The following is a 13960-nucleotide window of genomic DNA, read 5'->3' on the forward strand; positions in this document are numbered from 1 at the left end:
TTTGTCAATAAAGATAACATCACTCCAAGGGATTTAAATGGTAGCACTTAAATAGGAGTACAAGAAAGGGTTCCATTTCATTTGGGGGAACTTAAACTCATTTGAAAATGAGAATTAACTCAGGGTTGTCAATTTGAGTCTGCCTGACTATTGCAATTTATCTCACACTTTTCAAACTTGAAAAGCTACTGCTTATATAATTAATGCTCCATTGTGATGACTTCATGATCCCCCTAGAAGATCTAGAGCCTAGCGTACAGGCTAATATAGGTCATCTAAGGCACGGTGGAAAGAAAAGTGAGCTAAGTACATACTGACTCTGAATTAGTAATCATTCCTCAGGGGCAGTTTGGGTGACCATTGGTAGGCTAGCCATTTTATTTGCCCCTGAGCTATTCTCATTCTGATTTCATCCTGGCCCAGTTGTAAACTTTAGGCTCTAGGGGTCTGCAAAGGTAATTACTATTTATGCATTTGGTGTTTAGATGTTTTTCTTGTGTTGGAACTTCTATTCTGAGTGTTTTGTTGAACATGCTCATCTGGCTTTAATACCTCAGGTTGTCTGCAATAGAAATATCCCACACTGTATACAAGGTTTTGAGAATAGCAAAGAGAGGAATGGGATTTGAAATGGTGGGACTATTACTTGTACTTGCCAAAATTAGAGGGAGCACTTCTTTGGATTTGTACCAGTTTTATTTCTCTTTTTCCTTTATTTTAAAACAATGAGATATGAAATTTAGAAAATAGAAAGCAAATAGTCCAGAGATTTTTCTTCCGCTATTAATCTTCACCCAAAACTGTGTCCAGTGATCTTGCCACACTGATTTCAGCCACCTATTAATGAAATTTCTTCCTACTCTGTGAGGTTTTCCAGTTGTTCTAAACTTTTCCACCTCCTCATATTGTTATGTGTCTAAATGTGCACGTATATGTCCATGGAGGAATACTCAGGAAATTATTCTGGTTGTACAAATAACAGCTATGAATTGGGGAGGTGTTCAAAATGTTCTTTTTTTTTTAACTTCCTCTGAGGCATATGAGCTATAGTTCTCAAGAAGACCAGTTCAATGAGTACCAGACTAGCTCAATCTCTGAGCATAAAGTTATTTTCATACACTTTGAGTTTATCTTATGCCCGTGTATTGCTACATAAATATAGGGTGAGCATCTGAATCTGAAATCCAAAAATGGTCCAAAATCTGAAAGTTTTTGAGCCCAGACATAATGCCACAATTGGAAAAATTCCACACCTAATATGTCCCAGTCAAAACACTGGCATACTAAAAATATTGTATAAAATTACTTTCAGGCTATATATAAAGTGTATATGAAACATAAATGACTCATGTTTAGATGTGGTCATATCTTCCTGATATAGCTTTTGATATATGCAAATATTCCAAAATAAAAAAAATCTCAAATCCAAAGCATTTCTAGTTCCAAGCATTTTGAATAAGAGATAATCCATATATATGCCTTGTAGATAAATTGCACACAGATATTCCTGTGACTGAGTTGAGTACAATCATCCTAATCCATTTTTAAATCTCATTTTTTATTTATTTCTGTTGAACAAGGAAAAGTTATTAGTTAGATGGGAGCCTTTAATGTTCCAAATGAGATTTAATCAAAAATGTTCAGAATGAGAAAAAGTTAGAGGAAATCTATGAAATGAGGATAAGTGTATGGGAGGCAAAGGTTTAGAAGTGGGTATATATAAAACAGATCATCTGTGGAGACATGCCTAGCCTGTCAAAACCCTCACCTAGATTTTCCTTTATCAACAGTGACTAGAACATAGTAGCTCATCAATATTTCCTATTGCAAAACATATGTACTTAATTAATGTCTTAGAACACATTCAGTAACCTAGAAAATTTTGACACTTATTTTGAACATGAACAACCATGGTTTTCTGTTGTCTCAAGTTAGATGCTGAATGCTGTCTTTCAATAAAGATGTAAGTGATGAACATCAAAAAGTAAAAGGGACTGCTGTGATTAAAAAATTTTTGACAACCATATGACAGCACAATAATAATAAGTTTAATAATAGTTACAAATAGGTCTAATAATGGCAGATAACAACTCTTGAGTCGTTCCCCTACATTAGACACTATTTTATGTATTAATTCAACCATATGAAGAAAATTCTTATTTTCACCATTTTATAGGTGATAAGATCAAAAGAATAAATTTACTAAAAATCACAGAGATGAGATCAGAATTCTATCCTGCCTACTCTCTTTTCTGCTCTGCCAGTGTCTATCTCATTTTTTTTAAGTCATGAACCATAGAAACAGATTATGTAGGATGAGTCACTATACTGAGAATATGTATTAATGATCTGAACTCAAATTCATTTCCCTTACTACATGCATCGAATTTGGATACAATCTATTGTCTTCCATTTTAAAAATTTACTAGCCAAAAGTCAACAACTTAAGTTTACAATGCACTAACTGGTTTCAACTCACTGAAAAATATATCCACAGAGTTCAAAAGATTAATTATCATTAACATAAAAGAATGAGTAGGGGCTGGGTTGTAGCTCAGTGGTATAGCACTTGCCTAGCACATTTGAGGCCCTGGGTTCCATCTTAAGCACCATATAAAGATAAATAAATAAAATAAAGGTATTGTATCCATCTACAGCTACAAAAATTATTTTTTTAAAAAGTGTGAGCATATAAAGTTTGAGAGCTATAAACTCAAGATAGAATGATATACATACAGGAATGGTAAAGATTATCAAAAGAAGTTTGAGCTGGAAAAGAAGGGCTTCTGTGGACTTGGGGCATAAAGGAGTCATCATAAGTAATAAGCATTTTCTGTTTCTGCAACATGGATTATAAAAAGGGAGTTGATCTTCATATTGTCCAGGAAATCGTAGGACTTGATTCATATGGTTGACCTGATAGCATCTATCAATGCAAATATAACTTCCCAAAATGCTAAAGTTGGATTTTTTTTAATTTAAATGAACAAAACATGAATTTTTCACATATTTCCTGTTGGTCTCTACAGGGTGTTTTGAGTGCTGTATTAAATGCCTGGGAGGGATTCCGTATGCATCTCTGATTGCCACCATCCTGCTCTATGCGGGCGTGGCCCTGTTCTGTGGCTGTGGACATGAAGCACTTTCTGGGACTGTCAACATTCTGCAAACCTACTTTGAGATGGCGAGAACTGCTGGAGACACACTGGATGTTTTTACCATGTGAGTCAATCTAGTACTTATATGAAGTGTATATGTTGTTTACATTTGCTGTGTGTTAAATAAATGGGCATCTAGAGTTAGGGAGGTGATAATATGGATGAAAAAGATACTACTAGGTGTACCTGGTTCAGAATAGCCTTGGCCTTTCCATCAGCACAAGGCTCTTGGCATAGAATCAGAAATAAAATTAATTCAGGTTTGCTCAGGCTTTGACTCAGGTTTTAGCTAGACTTCAAGTACCATTAGGTAGAATATTTACTTTTCTCTTGCTCTTTCAATTTAAGTAAAGGCTCAACAGAAAGATAATAAAGAACATACTGAGATATACATCTAAACTCTGCTGCTAATTCCAGGAAAAGTTTTTAAAAAAACAGTCCAAGGTACTCTTATTTTTCAAAACAGTCTAATTCAGCCACAGATATGGTATCCTCTACTTTTCCTGCCTCACAGAAAATTATGTCAAAATTGTGGAAGGTTCTCAGGCTTTCTATAAAAGGAGAAATCACAAGAAGAAACTGAGCAACTTTTTTTCCTCAAAATACCAGTTATGCTTTTCTTTTCCAAAATGGAAACTCCTGGTATTACTAAATCATGATGATATTGAAAGAATAGATTTTTAGAAAGATAACTTAAATTGTCTGAAAGTGAAAAGTTGTTATTCAAATTTCTGTCCTTTATTGCTTTATATTATAGTAAACAGGAGTTTGAGAATTAATTACAAAAAAATTTATTTCCAAATGAGTTACTGATTGAATCTATTCAGTGAGTTCATAACTACAAAAAAAGGAAAATGACTTGTTTATTACAAGTACTTTTTGTAATCGCACCATAATTTGTCCCAGGACCCATCAGTTTTTGTTACCCTTGCAATTTATTGCATTTATTACATACTACTTAATACTGTGTTTGTATTGTGCTTTATGTCCTTTATGTTGTCATTCTACATAAATTAAAATACTCTTAATGTATATTCACTTTTTCTGGAATAAGATGCATTTAGGCTTGTAAGTCTTTATGGTTATCTGGATGGCTAGAGAAGCTTTACTTTTTATTTCTGTAATTCCATCTAAAAGAAGTTGGTCAAAACTCTGATTAATGCAGGGCAGTTGCTATTGTCCTGGTTTAATTTTAATCTAAAACCCTAATCTGAGACAAGACTTGGTCAACTTAGACAATTTTCTACATAGAAGACAACTATTCTCCAACTACATTATCAAAAATATATCACTATGTTTCTTTATCATCTAGAAGAAGTTTGTTCTGAACAGGATATTTTTATCAATTATATTCATTATTTTGTTCATTCAGGTGAGTAATTTTCCATGAAAATGAGAAGAGAATACAGTTACTTCATTTGGATAAATAAAGCAGGAATTCTTTACTTTGAGATGTACTTCCAGACAGAATGGATAGAAAAATTTTTAGGAAAAGATAAGTTAGAATATTTATGTGGATCTAAAATATCTTAGAAGTGAAAACACTGGTTTAAAAAAAGAAATAAAGTTTAAAAACTATTATGAGAGGGGGCTGGGAATGTGGCTCAAGCGGTAGCGCGCTCGCCTGGCATGCGTGCGGCCCGGGTTCGATCCTCAGCACCACATACCAACAAAGATGTTGTGTCCACTGAAAACTAAGAAATAAATATTTTAAAAAAAACTATTATGAGACTAGGGAAACTCCCTACAACCCACACATAGTGATTAGAGGGAAGAGGAGGATTGATTAGTTAAGAAATGAAGCTTATGTAAAAACATAGTCCCTAACTGTGCAGTATCAAGGATAGAGAATCACCATGGACATTGACAAATGACAATGAAATATTAATAGCAAGGTAAAAGTTATATATCTTCCATTACAACTTTATTTTGCAAATTCATTCTAGAGAGTTAACATTACCTGCCAAATTGAATTCTTTACACCTGTAGCAGTAGACAGTTTATCAATTTCCATCAGATTAAATGCAAACATACACATAAAAACCAAAATTCAGTGGCTATCAATGACTTAGACTCAAACATGCCTGAATCAATTCTTAAGCTTATAAATGATATTTGTCATTTGGAATATAATTAAACTATTTGAAAATGCATGGTATTACTGCAAGTTAGTTTGCAGAAAGTTTTAAGAAGATGATTGCATGCCTCTATTTTAATGTGATAAAACTGACATTTTCTTTTTAGTTGTATCTCAGCCTACCCTGGACAAAATATGTTCTCACTGTTCATTATTTTAAGCTACCACAGATGTCCTTAAAAATCTACAGATTCTCTATACTTAGGCTACATTCAAAGTGCTAAATTTGGTTATAGAGTGTGAAGTTTGTTAGGAATCATAAGCCTAATAAATGGCATGCTTATAAACATCTATTAGCAACCAATTATCAAGATATATTTGATATTTAGACAACAAACTTTAATATATTTCTGAACTCAACTAAAGCGCTGAAATTGTGAGTTTAAAAGAGAGATTTGAGGACAGAGATTTTATTTAGTACTTTTACCTTTGGTGTGTTACATGAGAAATTAAATGCCACCAGTAACACATTTTTGGAATGGAAAAACATTGTTTTGGTTGGGAGAAATTAATGCCAACATTATCTCTCTTTTCTTTGTTCAAATTACTTGAATTTCTTCTATGGGTCCTGTGGAGCTGCCAAATGGATTAAGACTCTCTCTGCCAAAAAAAAAAAAAAAAAAAATAGTTCATGAAAACACAGAGGGCAGATGCATTCTGTAAACTTCTCAGTATGATCAGTGCCAATTGATAAGGTCAAAATTTGCATACAGGTTCAGAGGAAGTAGAGATTAACCTGTGAAGGGCTGAGGACAGGGGAATCAGAGAAAAGGAAAAGGTGAAATACAAGGCAGTGGAGAATGAGCAATGTGCTTTCAGGAGATAACTTCTTGCTTGGTAATAAATTGTTTGAAAAAAGAAAATTAAGAGAGTGTGAAGAAAGGATTTAGAGACAATTTTAGTAATTTACTGAGATTCTTATTACTTTTCTCCATAGTTTTCATGCTTAATTCAACCATAGTTTTCATACTATATCTTATACTTGGAAAGGAAAAGAAGCCTGTTCACTGGATGGCTAAATGAGAAGATACAATTTCCCAAGACTTGAGACTTCCACCCATGGTTCTTAGAATCTGAGAATTAATCCCTCCTTTATCTTGAGGACCACAAATTCTCTCTATTTTCTCTCCTTCATAATCCCACCCTTCTCCCTCCATTCTTCTCCATTTTCTCTCCTGTTTCAAATACTTAAAAGTATTCCTACATGGTCACTCTCTCCTGAAAGGAAATCTCAAGGGCAAACATGCTGAAATATGATTATTCTGATCCATAATCACCTGCCCAGCATGCAGAATGTACTTATCATAAATAAGTGTGCATATAATCTCCATTCTTATGCAATCTGTCTTTCAGATATTTAATGATAAACACCATTAGCCCACCCGGTAGAAAGTGATCTGAAATCTGGGTCTTATATTCCCAGCTGATGTTACCCATTGAATCACTTTGTCATATTACATTTGATGTGTGGAGACCTTCAGAGAGGGGTAGGAGAAGTGAATTTCTCAAAGATTTTGTGCCCTATTGATGTAAGTTTAATATATCTCTATCTCTCCTTACCTACTTGGTTTCCCAGAAGCTTTTTTTTATTATTTTTTTAAATCTGTCAGTTTAGTTCCTCAAATCTAGGTCATTTGTTGGCTCTAAACTCATAATGATAAGAGTGGAACTTAACCTATGGCTCCCATCAGTGTTCCTACCCTCCAACCACAACTTCTGTGTGTTCAGCGCAGTCACTTGGGCACACTCAACACTGGAAACAGCTCTCTACTCTGCCACTTTCTTTTATGATGAAGAAGAAATGTTCTAAGTTACCATTTAGACTTTCTTATCCTGAGAGATTTGGGGGAAGGTGTTATTGCTGTGATCCATTAGTGTCACTTGACAGCGAATGAGAAGGAGGGTAAGTATTTTACTTTGGAAAGTGGATTCATATAGGTCAATGAAATACAGACACTTGTTAGAAAATTAGCTATGAAACTGATTAAATCACTGATTTTTCTGGGTGAGTTGGCTTCTTGAATAACTCTCCTGAGAACTGAGAGAAGATCAGCCTTACTCACAATTAATACTCACCCATAAATTATATGGATGGTGCTTGGGCTTTGGCAAATTATAGTGAATATCCAGGATCTGATATCATTGATTACTGGAGTGAAGACATTTTGTTTTCAAAATGTTAGAACTGTGATTTGAGTTCAATGGATCAAAACCTGAGTTCACTAGATAATTAATTCTTCAATATTTCAAAGCAAAATCAAGCAGTAAGTTTGGATAAAATAGATTAATTGATTTCACTCTCAATTAACTTCATGTGGGTCTGTATTTCTGACTTTGCTTATAATTTTTATACATCACTTAGATACTAATAAAATAGGACACAGTTGTCAGTTGCTTAATGAGTGAGAATAAGAAGGGAAAATAACCATGATTTTCAAGACAAAATGAGGTTTTATAGGCTGATAAGAACCATAGCAGTATGCAAACTACCTGAACAGATCTAGGGTGCTGATAATTACACCAGACTGCTGAAGTCTTACTTACCACAATGTCTGCATATGAGAAAAATTAGTATCAATGAGAGATTATTGATTAGTCTTGAAAATTCAAACATAATTTAAATCATAGTTGACACTGAGGTTAGAAAACCATACTGAATTCCTGACTTCTGAAATAATAATCAAATAGTATGCATTTCATTAGCCAATATTTTAGCCAGGCTAGTATTTCCACAAATGAGTGTTCCTAAATTAATTAAATAATTTTTAAAGTGCTGAGGTAAAGTAATGTTTAGTCAGCATTTTCTCTGCTGTGACTAAAAGGATCTGACCAGAACAATTTTAGAGGAGGAAAAATATACTTGAGTGCTCACGGTTTCAGAAGTCTTAGGCTACAGAAAGCTGGCTCCATTCCTCAGGACTCCAGGTGAGGCTGAACTTTATGGTAGATGAGTGTAGCGGAGGGAAGCAGCTCACATCTGGATCAGAAAGCAGAGACTCCGCTCACTAGATACAAATGTGTACCCAAAGTCATGCCCCAATTCCCACCTCTTCCAGCCACACCCTAGCACTTCAGTTACCAAGCAAGTAATCCCTATCAGAGGATTAAATTTAAGATTCTTACAACCCAATCATTTCTCCTGTGAACCTTCTTGTATTATCTGACACATGAGCTTTTGGTTTTGGGGTGACACCTCACATCCAAACCATAACAAGCAACAACAAAAACAAAACCAAATACCTAAATGTGAAGAATTTAGATAAGGATACAACATACTTTCTGGGTTTGACCCAGTTTGGCTCTTTTCCATTGTAGATATCTTAACTTGGGCAAGTTACTTAACCTCTGTACCTCAGTCTCTCTTCAGTAAAAGGAACAAACTAATGTTGCCTACTTCCTAACGCTCTGATGAATATAAAATTTGCTGATATTTTAAAACAACTATTTCTGGTACACAGTAAGCACTATACAGTTATTTATTGTGATGGGGATAGTGATGATAAAGATTGTTAAATTAATGGTAATGCTCTATTCCTTGAAGCCCTGTTTCAATTGTAATGCCCACTGCCATGCTTCCTAACACCTGGTTGTTCCTGGACATGGACCACTTACCATAATACTGCTGTTGCTTTACTATTCCATCAGGATAGAGATTACAGCAGAGGTAAACATTTGAGCAAGGTTCAGGCTAGATTTGAATTTAAAGATCTAACTTCTCTCTTAACATTGAAAAATGCAAGAATACAATCATTTTAGGAAAAATAAAGAACATAATAATCTTGTTTAAGTGATATCTTGAAGGTTATCAGGGAGAAGCAAACTTACTTTGTTCTTCATGGTGAAAAGACACAGGCTTAGGATTCTAAGTTATAGGGATGGATTGCCTTGGAATGTAATGATTTGTTGGTTAGTGAAGCTGTTTAGATAAAGCTGTTAATGAATTTTCAGTTCTTAGATGCTTAGAATCTGTGATTCACTTAGTCTAGTTTATTTTTAAGAACAGTTATCTTAGTAATAGCCCCCATTTCACTAATTGAGTTGTTGTGAATATTGAGTATGTGAATATATGTTAACCTAGAATTCATTTTTGTTCTAAGATACTCCTGATTTCAAAAGTCTAGATATCTTTTCCAGGATAGTCTTTTGTTTGATTATTCTTTTAACATATTCATTCACTGAGCTAACCTATGTGCCAATCACTGTGCTAATCTTCAGGGAGGCATAGCAGAGCCAGACAAATTCCTTGTCCTTAAGACTGACATATCAAAGACAGGAGAGCAAAGTGTCATCCACATCACACCAAACAGATATGGATTAGAGAATGGTGGAGTCACTCCTTTAACTGAATTCTGTAATTCATCAGGCTAAACAAATGGAGTGAATAAACTATAACAGTTTGTGCTATATGGTATTTATAAAGACACACAGAAAATTATATTGAATGAGACAAAATACAATGGTAAAAAGAGACCCAACATGTGCATACTAACAAGTGCAAATAAAATTATGTCTCTACCTCATAATTTACTCAAAAAAGTTAAAAGTTGAAAGTTAAATTGAAGACTAAGCTAATTTTTAGGGGCTAGAATAAAATATAAATTAAAGCTCTGCTTATTATGGGATCTGAAGTATATCAGCAAAATAAGAAGTCACAAAGGATTTATGGATTTGACCTAATAAAAATTTAAAGTTTACTCTTTAAATGTTATTTAAACATTGAATTTATATAAAAACTGATAAAAATGTAGTATACACGACAAGAATTTATAATGTTAATAAATGAAAAACTAAGCCAAAAATATTCTAGTGAAACAAAGTTAAAATATAAAACAGCAATGCCAATAAAAATACAACAGATTAATAGCCAATAAATGTATGTTAATTATCACTAAAAAAACTAAGAAACATTTAAAGTGATGACATCAGAAAATTATAATACCTGGTATTAGGAAATAGAGAAGCCCTTTTTCTCTTTATGAATAAATTTTGACTTAAAACAAACTTTCTGGACATTATTTTGATACATACACTTTAATTTTTCTAGGAATTTAACTCTGGGAAACAATTTAGGCTCTGAGCAAAGACTAGCAAAGTGTAACTGTCATGCTGTTTGCAATATTGATGCACTTTTTTCCCACTGCTCCTGGAAAACAAATGACCACACATTTAGTGGCTTAAACAGCACAAAGTTTATTTTTATAGTTCTGGAGGTCAGAAGTCTGAAAGGAGTCTTACTGGGTTTACTGAAATGGGCTAAAATCATGGTGTTGGCATGACTCTGTCCCACCTGGAGTCTCTAGGGGAAAATCCATATCCTTGCTTGTTCCAACTTCCAAAAACCACCTGCATTATTTGGCTCATTGTCCCTTTCTGTCTTCAGAGCCAACAGTGTGGCATCTTCAACTCCATCTCTGATTTTGATCTTGCCCCTTCCACCTCTCTCACTTTTGAGAACCCTTATAACTATGTGGATCCACCCAGATCGTGCAGGATAACCTTCCCATCTTGAGATCATTACTCTCATTCCCAAGTCCCTGTTTCCATGTAATATAACATGTTCACAGGTTCTGGGGATTAGATTCTAGACATCTTTGAGAGGAGCATTATTCTTCTTACCACTGATCAAAAGTAGGGTACTGATAAAATACCTCTTCAAAGGATAGAATGTACCATAACCCTAAAAAATGTTGAAAATTTATGTAAGAGTTTAAAATATCTTTACTAAAAAGGAAGTTTTCAAATAGTCTATAGCACTCATAACTTTTGTAAAATTAAATTTATATTAAACTGGAAGAATAAACAGCAAACAGTTGGAGTTTTTTTGTTGTGATTTTTCATTCATTTTCCCCCAATGAACAGACATTGTTTTCTGGTTAGTAAAATAGGTGTGTATACAAATGATAAATGTATAAATTTATAAATTTATAAATAAATGATAAATTTGAAAGTTTACATTTTAAAAGTAAGCAAAATGCTTTAGAATAGGATAACATAAAGATAACTTTGAAAAACAAAAATTAGTGAAAGGAAAGAAACACTTAGGATTATTTAATTCTTCTAAGGACATTTTCAGTGGCTTCATATCAGAAGGTTAATAATGCATTATCAATGATATGTCATTGACAGAAATGTATATTTATCTAAATAACAAGAGTTTAAGTTTCCTAACATAAATGTGAAGTTATTTGTTATATTAAGTCGACAGGTAACGTGTTAATAAAAGAGTATTTTTATGATAAAGTAGAAGGAATCAAGTCAAAGTCAGGCTTATTATAATTTAAATATTTTGATAGTTTAAAATATTGAAATTAATTTTGGAATATAATATTAAGAAATTTTCATCTTCAGGTTGTTTGAAGAAAAAAAATATGCCTAAGAATATTTGAACATGCAGAAATTAACATGCAAGTTAAAGTGTATAACTTGTGGTAATCTGAATAATCGCTCCTAAAGATATCCAGATTCTAATCTCTGTCACCTGAGTATATGACCTGATATAGAAAAAGTAGACTAAAGAGTTTAATTAAGGTCAGGATTTTGAGGTGGTGAGATCCTTCTGGATTATCCAGGTGAACCTTCACAATACAAGGGTCATGAGAGGGAAGAAGAGAGATATTTGACCAGAGAAAAAGCCAGTGTGATTCCTGAAATGAGGTGTTGCCTACATCTTTGAAGATGGAGAAGGGGCCACTAGTCAAGGATTGCTGGGAATGTAGCTCCTGAAGCTGCAAAATGCAACATTCTGAAGTGTCTCTAGAGGGAGTGAAGCTCTGCCTGGATTCAGCCCAGTGAAACTGATTTCAAATTTCTGACACCCGTAACTATAAGAAAGTGTGTTTTGTTTTCAACCTTGAGTTTGTTTATTAGAGCAGCCATAAAAAAAATTAATATATAGCCTGATCATTTTATTGCAGTACCTACTATAAATCATTGCTTATTATTACTTATCAATAGTAATTATAAATTTTAGTGAATTTCACAAAGTTATGATTATTATTGACAGATATTCTTACAGAATATTAGTTTGAAATTCTTAAATTTCAAAAAGGCAAACCAAAAGGTATATGACTGATATAATTGTCATCCATGATTTGGTATTATACTTCCTACAAAATGCCAGACTTGATATACACATGCATTTTAATTAAATAAACATGACTTTGGAAACAAAGATGATGAAATAGTAAGCACTAGCCCTCTTGGCTAGTGGTCACGTTGAAACAGGTACAAAGAGCCGTGTGAAATAGCCCACATCAGCCCCTACCACAAGCCATACAGCTTGGCATTGGGCGAAAATGTCCCAACTGATGAGTTTCCCTTTGGGGGAAAGAGAAAAGTGGAGCGTTCATCCAGAGTTCTGACTCTTCAGAGAGCTGCCCAAGCACTCATTTCCATCTCAATTCATTCTTCTAATTGACAGAACTAATATAGTTTGTGTGACAGGGGTCCTTTGAGAAAAATTCAGTGTAGCCGAGATGACTCACAGCTAGAGAGGGAGGAAAATGTTCAGCAAACACCAACAGAACCAAATAGACTGTAACACAACCATAGTGGTGGACTTAAATACCCCACTTTCAGTAATGGATTAAATATATAGAGAGATCAATAAAGAAACAGAAACTTTTAACCAAGGTTTAGACCAAATGAACATGGAAGGCAAATATTATAACATTCTACCTAACATCAATAGAAATACACATTTTTCTCAAGTGCGTATGGAAAATTAACCAGTATATAAAATACATTAAGGCCCCAAACAAGATTTAACAAGTTTAGGATGATTGAATTCATGCCAATATAATTCTACATATAATAGTATACAAGAAGGGAAACATTGCTTAGGAATAAATGAATGAAGGAGGCAAAACATCTGCACACTGAAAACTACAAAACATTTCTGAAATAAATCAAAGACACAAATAAATGGAAAAAGTACCATATTCATGGATTAGAAGATTTTTATTGCTAATATGCCTAAACAACCCAAACTTCTTTACAGATCAATTCAATTCCCAACAAAACCCCAATGGCAGTTTTTACAGAAATGGAAAAGTTGTTTAATCCTAAAATACATGTAGAATCATTAAAAACTCTGGACAGCAAAACACTCTTATTCTTGAGAAAGAATAAAGGCAGGTACACATTTATTCTTGATTTCAAAACATTATAAATCTATAGTAATGAAAACAATCTAGCACAGACATAAAACAAATCAATGGAACAAAATTGAAAGTCCAGATATAATCTCATACATACACAATTTAATTATTGCCAATAGGGTGGCAAGATTGTCTCTTCAAAAATGCAGAAAATGTGGTCTCCTCAATAAATGGTATTGGGAATACAGGATATCCACATCCAAAAGAATGAAATTGGACCCTTAAACTATACACAAAAATCTGCTTAGAATGAATTAAAGATTAAAAGTAAAACCTGAATTTTTATGCATAGTTGATAGGAATGTAAAATGGTACAGCTGTTGTGTAAAAAGAGTACAGAGGTCCCTTAAAACTTTTAAACATACAATTACCATAGAATCTAGCAATCCTAATTTTGGGTATCCATCCAAATGAAGAGAAATCAAGATCTTAAGGAGATACCCTCCCTCCCATGTTTATTGCATCATCTATAACAATAGCCAAAGTGTGGAAACATACTAAATATC

At 33.6% G+C, this 13960-nt stretch overlaps 1 protein-coding gene across 5 annotated transcripts in view; it reads left to right on the plus strand.

Annotated features, from left to right (window-relative positions):
• The window catches only part of GPM6A (glycoprotein M6A), a 325059-nt gene that overhangs the window by 276522 nt on the left and 34577 nt on the right, over positions 1-13960 (plus strand). For all 5 annotated transcript variants that reach the window (XM_081269582.1, XM_081269583.1, XM_081269584.1 and 2 more), the window contains one exon: positions 3030-3222. In XM_081269582.1, coding sequence (XP_081125708.1) covers positions 3030-3222 — 193 coding nt within the window. The remainder of the gene's footprint in view (positions 1-3029; positions 3223-13960) is intronic.

This window comes from Spermophilus citellus (genome assembly GCF_964194105.1).
Source record: "Spermophilus citellus genome assembly, chromosome: 16".
In the NCBI taxonomy this organism is placed as follows: Eukaryota; Metazoa; Chordata; class Mammalia; order Rodentia; family Sciuridae; genus Spermophilus; species Spermophilus citellus.